Below are 13,290 nucleotides of genomic sequence, written 5' to 3'. Positions count from 1 at the left end.
TGGATGATTTAAAATTCCTTTGAACAAGAATGTACCGATAATAACAGCTATTATATGGGAGGAGTATATATACAAATATAGGTGAACCAGTCATGAATTTATGTATGAAACATGTCATATTGAGAAGATTTCTTAAAGCAAAGTTCTGTAACATAGTATTCTTATCACAGGGCACTTGTCTCCCACTGAATCTGATGGTGACATGCTGGGTTACGATCTGTACAGCAGTGCTTTGGCTGATATTCTGAGTGAACCAACCATGCAGCCACCTATCTGTGTAGGCTTATATGCACAGTGGGGAAGTGGAAAATCTTTCCTGCTCAAGAAACTGGAAGGTAAGAGTTGATTTAGCCTTTTCAAATCTATGACAAGCATCATGTGGGAGTTACTAGTTTTTGTAACAGCCGTTGGTCCGAGTAATGTTGTACCCAGTCTCTGTTTCTGTAATGAAAGGACTTAAATTTTAGCGTGGTCAGTTCATCCATAAGTTGCTTTGTTCATTTATGCCATGTCAAGACAGTCTTAGAAGTGTTGCTGTCTGTTGTCCTGTGGGTTTCCAGGACAGTAGTGAATCTACTCTTCATGTACTGCTGGAAGTATGGCTGCTGAAATATGCCTTGCCGGGGCCGTTTGTGTGTCAAATCAGGTTCAGACCTTTTGCTGCAGTATTTATTTATTGTGCCACCTATGTGTTGTCTTTTTTTTTTTAAATTTAAGAACAAATTCCAGGCTATTAATATTTATTCTCTGTAGTGTATTTTCTCTGTGTCTAGTTTTCTTCCTCTTTCCCTTTATTTACTTTGAGCTTTTTGAACTTTCTGAAATGACAGAGGAAGGCAAATGCAATATATGAAGAGAGTCAGTATTTTTCACAGTGGCAATAGGCATCTCATTTACAAGTTTAGCTTTTTCTAACAAAGGGTGTTTTTCTGAGATGTTTCAGTATAATTCCAAATACTTTTACCAGTCTTGATGTTTCTTACTTTCTGTGATTTCTGTGTTTTTAAAAGCTTCTATATTAGTCAGAATGGGGTCTCTGCATTTATTTTGTTCACCTCATGCTTCATGTCATAAACAAAAAGCACGTTTATTGTTGATGAGCTCTTACATTTTTAAAACGCTTTTCCAGTATTTTTTTCCTGTTCCTCATTCATCTTTTTATACTGTATTTAATGTTTCTTATTCTATAGATCCTAAATAAATTGCTTCAGGGATTTCCGTTTTAGTAAATCCAAATCAACAAACAGAATTAAATACTGAAGCCTTTACAAACTACTGTCATATCTGACTATTTGAGGAACATGGTCCAGACTTCAATGATTGAGGTTTTGGGGGATTGGGTTTTTTTGACAGATACGGTGGATTTATTTTTCTTGGTGTCATAAAATATATTTTAAAGTTTTGTCGGAGGATAGGAAATGGCATGGCTTTTAATATGCCTTTAAAAGTAGAAAATCCACAGCGAACAGTGTGAGTATTATGTATTTAAATGGTTTCATTCATTGCACGGATGAAAACTTAGGGTTTTGCACTAACGTTTGAAGAAGAATTCAAGCATTGTCTTTATTTGGATCAACAGTAGGGAGAAGTTACATAGTCTAGTGAAGAAGTGTTTCTTTTCAAAGATGATCGTTATAGGTTTTTTTTGCTTTCTGTTCTAAAATGATTTAATGTGTTGACTGGGCTTTGTCTTTTTGGTTTAGATGAAATGAAGACTTTCGCAGGACAACAGATTGAACCTCTGTTTCAGTTCTCCTGGCTTATTGTATTCCTCACACTTTTGCTGTGCGGAGGTTTGGGTTTATTGCTTGCTTTCACAGTGGATGCAAAGCTTGGAATAGCAGTGTCACTCAGCTTATTAGCAGTCCTCTACATTTTCTTTAGTAAGTCTTACTTTATGTGAGGTTTGTGAAGGTTTTTATCTATTTTTGGAATTCAGTATTGTTTTGTAGATGTCACGGGTTAGGGATAGGCTGGCTACTAATGAATTGCAGATGCTCTCTATTTAACCTCACTCCCTTCCCAGACGGAGGAGAGAATAAGGGAGAGAGACTTACAGGTTTGGAAAGAAAACTCAAACAGCTTTAATGAAGCAATGACAATAAAAAGTAAAGATAATGTTGATTTCAGAAAGTGCAGTTATTTAGAAGACACTTAGCTGCAAAGTAAAATCATAGAACAGAATTAGTTCTGTTCTAGCTCAAGCCAGGACAGGAGACATGCTTTGTGATTCAGAAAAAATACAAAGTGTTTTTGTAGAAAATAGGACCCCTTTGGACACTTTCCTTGTGTTTTGCATGTAATTTGTGAGAGGACATTCTTGAAAACAAAGAAGAATTTTGTATATTAACTTCATTATGTTACTCTTAACATTCTCATTTTTAGCCAAAACTGTTACAAATTAATTCGACTCCTTTTGTGCGACTCCATGCCTTATCTGTTCAAACTTCATGGTCCTTTCAGTTGTGAATGTTGATTAAAATATAGCCATAACATCTCTTTTAATTTTTAATATTTTAGCTGTAATTTACTTTGGTGGCCGAAGAGAAGGTGAGAGCTGGAACTGGGCCTGGGTGTTAAGTGCAAGGTTGGCAAGACATATTGGATATTTAGAGTTGCTTCTCAAACTCATGTTTGTGAACCCACCAGAATTACCAGAGCAAACCACTAAAGCTTTACCAGTCAGGTTAGTTATGTAATTTATTTACTCTTGAATGAATAATTCGGGTTCACTCTGATACTTTTCAAACTGTGTGTTAATGTGCGTGTTTATATTCCTGTGAAAAGCAGTTGAGATTCCTGTTTGCAAAGCAGTAGCCCTAAAAGATCACGTAGTTAAGTTTTTCAGTATGAAGACGATAGTAGTGTTTTCAAGAAAAGCTGTGCCAACGTCAGTGAAAGTTACTGATAGTCAAAAGCCCTAATACTAAAAAGCCTACTAATAAAAATTTGTAACAGACAAAATAAGAATTTAGTTCTCTGGTGTGGCTTACTGTGTATGAAGTTCGGTGTTTGTTTCACTGATTACTTCTGTTAATGTGTTTTTTTTTTTTTCCCTTTCCCTTTTCACTTCCTTTCCCCTTTTCCCCCTTCTCCCTTTTCCTTTCCTTGTAGAGCATTAAACTGCTCAAAGACTGTAGTTTCCATGAAAGCAAGAAAATGTATACCGTGTGTTTTGTACTTTTGTTTAGTTCTGTTATTTAGAGACTTGTATTTTAATCTCATGGTGCTTTTATGTGATTTTCTTCTTTTGTATTTTTTTTTTAATCCTCCATAAATATTTGAAAATAGCTCAGAATGCAGTTTTTAAAATACTGTCGATACTGTGTTTTGGCATCATTAAGATAATTTTTATTTTTTTACTGATATCTGAGATGCCGTTCGCAATGTGATCATTTTTATCTTTTTAAGAAATCAAGTTTGGGAATGGGAAGTGGGCCAAAGAAGAGGTTGATAACAGGAGAAGAAAGAAATAAATACCATATAGAGTTTAAAAATTTAAGTATTTAACGTTTTGTGCCACTTGAAAAAACCTTTAGCTGCAGTGATGCAGGAAGATTTTTGTTTTGGTTGCCAGAAAATATTTTGAGCTTTCTAAAGTATACAAAATACATGTTTTTTCTCTTTCAGATTTTTGTTTACAGACTACAATAGACTGTCCAGTGTAGGTGGAGAAACTTCATTGGCTGAGATGATTGCTACCCTCTCTGATGCATGTGAAAGGGAATTTGGTTTCTTAGCAACAAGGCTATTTCGAGTTTTCAAGACAGAAGATACACAAGGTTTTTATTACCTGAATGACAGTTCCGATTATTCCATTTCGATGCACCATTATCAGGGGTTCTGTTTTTCACATTATGAGCTTTTTTTAGAAACTGTTGTAGCCATGCAGAAATTCATACAGAAGAGGAAACTCTGTAATGTTTTGGAGAGAAATCCACCCCGTTTTCTCTGCTCATCTTGATTTTATTGATATCATAAAGGAATATCTTTTGTGATGTATAGTTTTCAGAAGAGTCAGTGGGAATGTATATTTATATTACATTGTTTGAGATGCAGCATGGTATTTTTCCATAGCAATTAAGTCATTGTGTCTGAGTGAGATAAAGGGAAAAGTATACTTTTGTGTATTGCTGAGAGACATTTCTGTTTGGTTTATTAGATTTTTAATTCAGAGCTTTTATGAGTGACCACTACTTATTCTTGGAAATAATAAATATATAGAACATGTTGGTCCAAAGCCATAAATTGTGGGATGAAATATTCCTACTTGATCCAAATGGAACAAACTTTTTTCTTCTGGCCCATCTGTAGATTTCTGAAAAATATATGCAGAATAGAGTATGATGTTGTGAAGAAAGGGAGTCCTGAGCATAACTTTCAGTTCATAGAGGACTTACTTCTACTTCGAGTTCAGTTTCGTTTTTACCTTGACCACAAATTGAGGAATCTGTTAGATGCTATTTCCTCTCACAAAGTGAAACGTTTAGATTCTCTTGGCTTGCAGAGGGTGGGAAAAATCTTTCTTTGTGCTGAACACAACTTACTCATCATTACTCTTTCTCAAATTTGGTGATGAAAGGAAGACTAGGGATAAAAGGAAGACTAGGGGTAGTGTGGACCCTCTCCAGAAGGAAACGTGAGACCTGATTACCCAGAATATGGAGAAGGCTGAGGTACTCAAACACTTTGTTGCCTCAGTCTTCACTGTTAAGTGCTCCAGTCACACCACCCAGGTTGCAGGAGGCAAAGGCAGGGAGGGACTGGCAGAGTGAAGAACCACCCACTGTAGGAGAAGGTCAGGTTCGAGACCATCTAGGGAACCTGAAGGTGCACAAGTCTATGGGACCTGATGAGATGGGTCTGAAGGTCCTGAGGGAACTGGTGGATGAAGTTGCTAAGCCACTATCCATCATATTTGAGAAATCATAGCAGTCTGGTGAAGTTCCTGCTGGAAAAGGGGAAACATAACCTCCATATTTAAAAAGGGAAGAAAGGAACACCTGGGAAATTAGTCCAGTCGGTCTCACCTCTATGCCCGGCAAGATCATGGAGTGGATCCCCATGGAAAATATGCTAAGGCACACGGAAAATAAGGAGGTGACTGTTGACAGCCAACAATGGCTTCATTAAGGGCAAATCGCGCCTGACAAATTTCGTAGCCTTCTATGATGGGGTTACAGTGTTATTGGATAACGGAAGAGCAACTGACATCATCTCTCTGGACTTGTGCAAAAAGCATTTGACACTGTCCCACATGACATCCTTGTCTCTAAATTGGTGAGACATGGATTTGATGGATGGACGACTTGGTGGTTAAGGAATCGGCTGGATGGTCGCACTCAGTCATGGTCAACAGCTCGATGTCCGAGTGGAGACCAGTGGTGAGTGGCGTTCCTCAGGGGACAGATTTGGGACCAGTGCTGACCATCTTTGTTGGTGACATGGGCAGCGTGATTGAGTGCACCCTCAGCAAGTTTGCCAACAACACCAAGCTCTGTGGTGAGGTTGACACACTGGAGGGAAGGGACCTTGACAGACTGGAGAGGTGGGCCCATGCAAACCTCATGAAGTTCAACAAGGCCAAGTGCAAGGTCCTGCACATGGGTCAGGGCAATCCCAAGCACAGATACAGGCTGGGCAATGAGTGGAGCAGCCCTGCAGAGAAGGATTTGGGGGTGTTGGTGGATGAAAGACTGACTATGAGCCAGCAATGTGCACTCGCAGCCTAGAAAGCCAGTCACATCCTGGGCTGCGTCAAGAGAAATGTGGCCAGCAGGTAGAGGGAGATGAGACCCTGCATTCAGCTCTGGGGCCCCCAACACAAGAAGGACAGGGAGCTGCTCAAGCGGGCCCAGAGGAGGGCCACAAAGATGATCAGAGGGCTGGAGCACCTCCCTTATGAGGACAGGCTGAGAGAGTTGAGGTTGTTCAGCCTGGAGAAGAGAAGTCTCCGGGGAGACCTTATATCTGCCTTCCAGTGCTTAAAGGGGGCCTACAGGAAAGATGGGGAGGGATTCTATCAGGGAGTGTGGTGGTAGGACGAGAGGTAACGGTTTCAAATTCAAAGAGGGTAGATTTAGATGAGATCTTAGGAAGAAGCTCTTCACTGTGAGGGTGGTGAGGCACTGGCACAGGTTGCCCAGAGAAGCTGTGGCTGCCCCCTCCCTGGCCGTGTTCAAGGCCAGGTTGGATGGGGCTTGGAGCAACCTGGTCTGGTGGAAGGTGTCCCTGCCCATGGCAGGGTGGGTTGGAACTAGGTGATCTTTAAGGTCCCTTCCAACCCAAAACACTCTACGATTCTGTGATATTCACTGAATATTCTTTATGAAAGTGATACGTGGAGTTTTTCACCCTTATTTCCATAGTAGACATTCTGCAGTTCTTCTCTGAAGAAGAAACAGCTTTCATGATGCTATAATTTCTCTCAGAAATTTGCTTGAGAGTGGCAGTGCAGTGCTGACTTCTTGTGATTGTTTGCAGTAGTTAGCTTTTCCCTTTCATTTCTAATAGTACATTTCTTTTGTATTCCTTGGCTCTGTTGCCTTCCTGTGTTCTTCCTAGTTATCTAATTGACTATTTTTAAAAATTTTATCTGTTTCATGATCTTACACATCTTGTCTTCAGGTGTTTGTAGGTCTAGAATTGTAGGGTTTTTGTCTCTAGATGTTCATAGAAATTCCATATAGGTTTCTTTTTAGTCTCCTGTATCTTTAATTTGTAAACTCAGAGACAAGCCTATTCAGTTGCCATTTCATTGTTGATGATTCCTAAGTCCCCCTCTAATCCAGTTCTATTTCTTTCTAGCTAGAGGAAGTTTACATCCCTACTTCAAAATGTCTGTAACTGCATGTAATTGTAACTGAGCTGTTACTCTTTTCTTGCCCCTCACTCCTGTCATTATGCATTTCTGTTGCTTTGTCCTGCATCACGATCTTATCTGTCACATATGTTGGTAATGTGGAAGACCTTTCCAGCTGATACCCCAGTCTAAAATAGCATACATAGGCCATGTATAAACCGTGGATATTCTTTCCATATAGCATATTTAAAATTTGATTTTTCCATTCTAGTTCAAATACTGATTTTTAGCTGTCATCATTTTGCATCAGATTATTGTTATGTTCTGTTCTGTGTTATCAACAAATGTGTGCAGAAGATGTGAATCACAGACTGGTAGGGGTTGGAAGGGACCTCTGGAGATCATCTAGTCCAACCCTGCTAAAGCAGCTTCGCCTACAGCGGGTTGCACAGGATCGTGTCCGGGTGGGGTTTGAATATCTCCAGAGAAGGAGACTTCACAATCTCTCTGGGCAGCCTGTTCCAGTGCTCTCAGTGCTCACAGTAAAGTTCTTCCTTCTGTTCAAATGGAACTCCCTGTGCTCCAGTTTATGCCCATTGCCACTTGTCTTGTCACTGGGCACCACTGAGAAGAGCCTGGCCCCGTCCTCTTGACACCCGCCCTTTAGATATTTACAAGAGTTGATAAGGTCCCCTCTCAGTCTTCTCTTCTCCAGGCTAAAGAGCCCCAGGTCTCTCAGCCTTTCCTTGTAGGAGAGATGCTCCAGTGCCCTCATCATCTTCGTGGCCCTCTGCTGGACTCTCTCTAGTAGTTCCCCGTCTCTCTTGAACTGGGGAGCCCAGAACTGGAGACAGTACTCGAGATGTGGCCTCACCAGGACAGAGTAGAGGGGGAGGAGAACCTCCCTCGACCTGCTGGCCACACTTTTCTTAATGCACCCCAGGATACCATTGGCCTTCTTGGCCACAACGGCACATTGCTGGCTCATGGGTAACTTTCTGCCCACCAGGACTCCCAGGTCCTTCTCCACAGAGCTGCTCTCCAGCAGGTCGACCCCCAACCTGTACTGGTGCATGGGATTATTCCTGCACTTGCCCTTGTTGAACCTCGTTAGGTTACTCACCACCCAGCTCTCCAGTCTGTCCAGGTCTCACCAAATGGCAGCACAGCCTTCTGGCGTGTCAACCACTCCTCCCAGTTTTGTGTCATCCACAAACTTGCTGAGTGTGCACTCCATCCCTTCATCCAGGTCATTGATTAATATGTTGAACAAGGCAGGACCCAGTACTGACCCTTGGGGAACACCACCAGCCACAGGTCTCCAGCTGGGCTCTGCGCCACTGATCACAACCCTCTGAGCTCTGTCCTTCAGCCAGTTCTCAACCCACCTCACTGTCCACTCATCCAACCCACACTTCCTAAGCTTACCTACGAGGATGTGATGGGAGACAGTGTCAAAGGCCTTGCTGAAGTCAAGGTAGACAACATCCACTGCTCTACCCTCATCTACCCAGCCAGTCATGCCTTCACAGAAGGCCATCAGATTGGTCAAGCATGATTTCCCCTTGATGAATCCATGTTGACCGCTCTTGATAACCACCTTTTCCTCCACATGCTTAGAGATGACATCCAGAATGAACTGCTCCATCACCTTTCCAGGGATGGAGGTGAGGCTGACTGGCCTGTATTTCCCTGGGTCCTCCTTCTTGCCCTTTTTGAAGACTGGAGTGACAATGGCTTTCCTCCTGTCCTCAGGCACCTCCCTTGTCCTCCACGATTTTTCAAAGGTGGTGGAGAGCAGCTTAGCAGTAACCTCTGCCAGCTCCCTGAGCACTTGTGGCCACATCTCATTGGGGGCCATGGATTTGTGGGTGTCTGGTTTGCTTAAATGATCTCTAACCCAATCCTCCTCGACCAAGGGAAAGTCTTCCTCTCTCCAGACCTCCTCTCTTACCTCCATCTTCTAGATGTGTACAGATCCTGAAGGCAGAGACTGCAGCTTTGGAAAAAAGCTGTTTCTTTGATCACTGCTTTAGCTGTGCTAACTTCTAACTGCAGTATTGCTTTGTGGCTTCCTTATCAATCCATTTGAAGTCAGGAGGTCTATATTCTCTTCTGAGGCCCTTGGGGCCTGTCCAAACCTTACATACTGCAGTCCTCCCTTGTTTGTGTATGTTTTGGCATGCAAGAAAGGATAATTTCAGGCTGTAGCTTGTAATTTTGATTTAGTCCTCCAATGGTGCTGTTACTGTTAGGTGATGTAAGTATCATGTTTCTGTTTAAAACTGCATAGTTACCATACTGTTCTCCTAGGATTTGCTTGCATAAATACACTTTACTGAGAGATGTGCACAAAAGGGGTGATACCACTGATACGAAATCTATTTAATAAGGATTGTTTTCATCCAGTGTGGATTTCTTGAAACAATGGAAATAAACTGAAGATTAAAGGAGTATCTCTGCTTCATAATTTCCAAGGATTTTGGAAATCTGGACTTTTTTTCCACATGTTTACGTGGATGGTAACACTTTAGTAACTTTTTGTGCAAGTTAGTGTTTTTTGAGAAGTATGCAGGTTAATAGATTTTGTACTCGCCTGTAATTATATTTTACAGTCATTTTAACAGCAAATACTTGTTTCCTAGGTAAAAAGAAATGGAAGAAAACTTGCTGTCTCCCATCCTTTGTGATTTTCCTATTCATAATGTCTTGTGTTTTTTCTGCGATTGCCCTGCTGGTGATTTTTAATGTAGAACCAGCCAACACAACAGTGAATGTTATTCTTATATCAGTTGCCTGTGTTGTTGGCTTGGCCTTTATCTTGAATTGTCGCATGTGGTGGCAAGTGATGGATTCGGTTTTGAATTCTCAAAGAAAACGTCTTCACAATGCTGCCTCCAAGCTTCACAAGTTGAAAAGTGAGGGGTTCATGAAGGTAAGCATTTGCATGAATTGGCCATTAAAAGAATTGAAAGAAACCCCCAAATCTGTAGGCTTCTTAAGATGGGACACCGTTTATTTAATCAGGCCAAGTCCCGACACGTTAGAATGAGCCTTGGTGAGTTTTTGCTGAAGGGAACACTTCTGTTCCACTGCAAATTATGCTTCCTGTACGAGATCTTGGTGAGGCAGTGGCACAGGTTGCCCAGAGAAGCTGTGGCTGCCCCCTCCCTGGCAGTGTTCAAGGCCAGGCTGGATGGGGCTTGGAGCAACCTGGTCTGGTGGGAGGTGTCCCTGCCGACGGCAGGGGGGTTGGAACTAGGTGATCTTTGAGGTCCCTTCCAACCCAAACCATTCTTTGATTCTGTGATCTGTCTGCTCACACAGGAATGTTAAATGTGGATTAATTACTAATTTTGTTTTTGCTGGGAGGAAGGTACTAGGAAAACAATTGTTCTAAATGATCGGTATTTAGTAAAAGCTTACTTTACATCACAAAATTAGAAGGAATAACTTTTAAAATATTCTGAAGGTGAAAAACCAAGCCTAACTTTGGCTGGCTGCAAGCCCTCTTTACTAAGAATGGCATGATAGCACTGAAGGAATATTTCAAAACAGTTCACATATTTCCTGAAAAATGCTAGAAAATTCTCTTGTTTTGCTGGGTTGTATCTAAACTGATAAAAAATGTTCTCATCAGGCTGTCATCAAATATTCTATATGCTCCTATTTTAAAATAAACTTGTAGCATCATGGTGGTTACCTCTGTAGATTACAGCAAATACTTTGTATAACGGTATGTTGTGCTGTTATTTTTGTAGTATGGAAGACCTTATCTGTGTCTTGCTACTGTGTTTCTTGACGGTTGTTTTTTAAGTAGTGTTTTATCTGGCATAACTTGAGGCATTTAGCAGTTAGGTTCACCATTTACAATCAGAGGAGGGAAATGGGTATTTCTGGAGAGTTGTTCATGTGACTTATGTCATCTCAGTGCACATTCAAGATCAATCTAGTGGTGAATAGATCGGATTTTAATGCCTACCTGTTAGTTGCTGAAATTAGAGCAGGTGAATTCCGCCTTTGTTTCTGCATTAGGCATAGTTGTTAAACATGTAACTTAATGTTGAAAACCAAAAGAATTTCAGATTGCATATCCTGACTAGGAATGACTGAGCATTGGAGTAACAGCATGATTTACTTGGCTGGAAGACAGATAAAAAATTTTAGTGTACATTCTATGCAAAGCAATTTTTGAGGATTAGCTGAAGCTACAAATACTCTTTTACTCTTGAAATACTGATTTACGGTGCATAAATATTACTTTCTTTTTAAATAACATTGTAATGGAATTTAAGTAAGGATAGTTTGTTACATTAAAATGGAACATGTGGTTCTACTGTACATTTTTGTGCAAATAGGAAATTAAAATTTGGAAGTGATGTTTTAGGACTTTGGATGTTTGCAAGTGTTTGTTTTTATAATTTATTGCAGTATTTTTAGGACAAGTAGCAATCTGCAAAAGGAACTATATGCAGTTTTGTGAGTTTTAGGTACTATAGAGATGTTTTTTCTTTTTTTGCTTTTCATTTTTATAGGTTTTGAAATGTGAAGTGGAATTGATGGCCAAAATGGCAAAAACCATTGACAGCTTCACTCAGAACCAGACAAGGCTCGTTGTAATTATTGATGGATTGGATGCTTGTGAACAGGACAAAGTTTTACAGATGCTTGATACTGTGAGTTGGATCATTTTATAAAGATGATCTCTGGGTCGTCTGGATGATCTCTTCCCTAGATGAGCTCAGATACATACAGTTATTGTGTATTTTCTGTAGAAAGAAGGCATGTATACAGAGTGTGCCTGTTGTAGTCTTTTAATATTTGTGTACATTGGCATGACTAATACTAAGAGCTATGTAGTTTAGAAGTTGAAAATGAAATCCCAGTAGGACTGTTAATACTTGTGAAAAGCTTTGAAGTAATCACGTGGAAATTATTAAAAATTAATAGCCTGTTGAAATAAACTTGGAATGTTTGGAGAGTTTTCCTTTCTTACTTTCGCAGTACTTTAAAAAAAAAAAGTACTTAAATGCTAAATATTGGGGGGGGGCTAGGACATTACTGCATGATACCTTCTTGGTGATAACTTTGTTGTAACTGCTCCTGCTAATTTGTCAAGCGTGCTTATTTCTAATTGTGGATAAGTTCCTGACTTAGGTGTCTCATATTGAAGAAACTGACCTCTCTGTAAATCTCTTGTTCCCTCAAGCTTATAACACAAACAGAACGAATATAAAATGTTGAATTTGACATTCAGATGATCCAGTTACTGTTCATTATTATTAACAAAGTGTACTGTCTACTTTTTTACAGGTGCGAGTGTTGTTTTCAAAAGGCCCGTTTATTGCTATCTTTGCAAGTGACCCACACATTATTATAAAGGCTATTAACCAGAATCTCAACAGTGTTCTACGTGATTCAAACATAAATGGACATGATTACATGCGAAACATAGTCCATTTGCCTGTTTTTCTCAATAGCCGAGGGCTTAGTAATGCAAAAAAACTGATGGTGGCTTCGACAACCAATGGGGATATTCCTTATACAGATAATGCAGGTAAGGTTATGCTGGAGGATGATATGAAAGTTAGAAAGCCAGTGTTCCAAAAATCTGATTTTTGGAATGAACTATTTAAATTACTGGCAGATCATTAGTGTTATTTTATAGATCAGTCAGATGTATATGAATGGAAAAAATGCCTGCCTTTTGTTTGCCTTTCCATAGGATTCCATGAAGAGGTTGACAGGAGAGTTTCTCAGAACAGTCTTGGAGACATGACCAAGCTTGGTAGCAAAACTGCTCTCAACAGGCGGGTAAGAAAGATTTTTAGACTAAATGAAAGTTCTGGTAATACCTTTTTTATTTTCTATTATTTTCTTTTTTTCTTTCACATTTTTAATGATGTCGACTTGGAAGACTTATCAGAACATCCTTATGAAATTAATATAAACAATCCATGTAGGAAAAGTACATTCTTAAATCAGTAACTGATGCTATATCAAGGAGGATGAAGTTTGCTTGCTCACCAAAGTGTTCTTTTCCACAAATACTTAAATTCAGCTGTCTGTGAATGCTGAGATGATACAACATACTGGTAGTAGCTGTGATACGCGTATGTGTGTATATTTTGGATTTTTGTGTATAAGCCTGGTATCACTTGATCACAGGATGTTGCAACAAGGGGCAGTCATTGAGCAAATCAAGGAATTTAGAATATTATGATACTAAACTTTTACTACAACATGTCTGCCACAGTTTCTTTCCTGCTTTCTGTTCTGTTTTCCCATCTTTATGTAAAATCAGGAAGTGGTTGAACGAAAGATATCTGGGAAGTATTGAAAAGCAACACAAGGTCTGAGGATTCTGAGGTACATACCTGCCGTAGGTGGAGACTGGGGGAGTTTTGTAGCAGAAGAACCTGATGTTCACTTTGATTTTAAAATGTAGTTAGTAAATGGATGGCATTAACTTTTTGTAGAGACAGTAG

At 40.0% G+C, this 13,290-nt stretch overlaps 1 protein-coding gene across 3 annotated transcripts in view; it reads left to right on the top strand.

The window, feature by feature from the left end:
• KIDINS220 (kinase D interacting substrate 220) overlaps positions 1-13,290 on the top strand; it is a 73,812-nt gene that overhangs the window by 17,937 nt on the left and 42,585 nt on the right. For all 3 annotated transcript variants that reach the window (XM_086482507.1, XM_086482506.1, XM_086482505.1), the window contains exons 12-19: positions 171-335; positions 1,704-1,883; positions 2,521-2,686; positions 3,631-3,782; positions 9,448-9,737; positions 11,338-11,478; positions 12,116-12,359; positions 12,528-12,616. In XM_086482507.1, the coding sequence (XP_086338633.1) occupies positions 171-335; positions 1,704-1,883; positions 2,521-2,686; positions 3,631-3,782; positions 9,448-9,737; positions 11,338-11,478; positions 12,116-12,359; positions 12,528-12,616 (1,427 nt within the window). The remainder of the gene's footprint in view (positions 1-170; positions 336-1,703; positions 1,884-2,520; positions 2,687-3,630; positions 3,783-9,447; positions 9,738-11,337; positions 11,479-12,115; positions 12,360-12,527; positions 12,617-13,290) is intronic.

This window comes from Leptosomus discolor, chromosome 2 (genome assembly GCF_034619465.1).
Source record: "Leptosomus discolor isolate bLepDis1 chromosome 2, bLepDis1.hap2, whole genome shotgun sequence".
NCBI lineage: Eukaryota > Metazoa > Chordata > Aves > Leptosomiformes > Leptosomidae > Leptosomus > Leptosomus discolor.
Note: the sequence above shows the minus strand (reverse complement) of the source record. Positions and strands in the feature narration are given on the sequence as shown.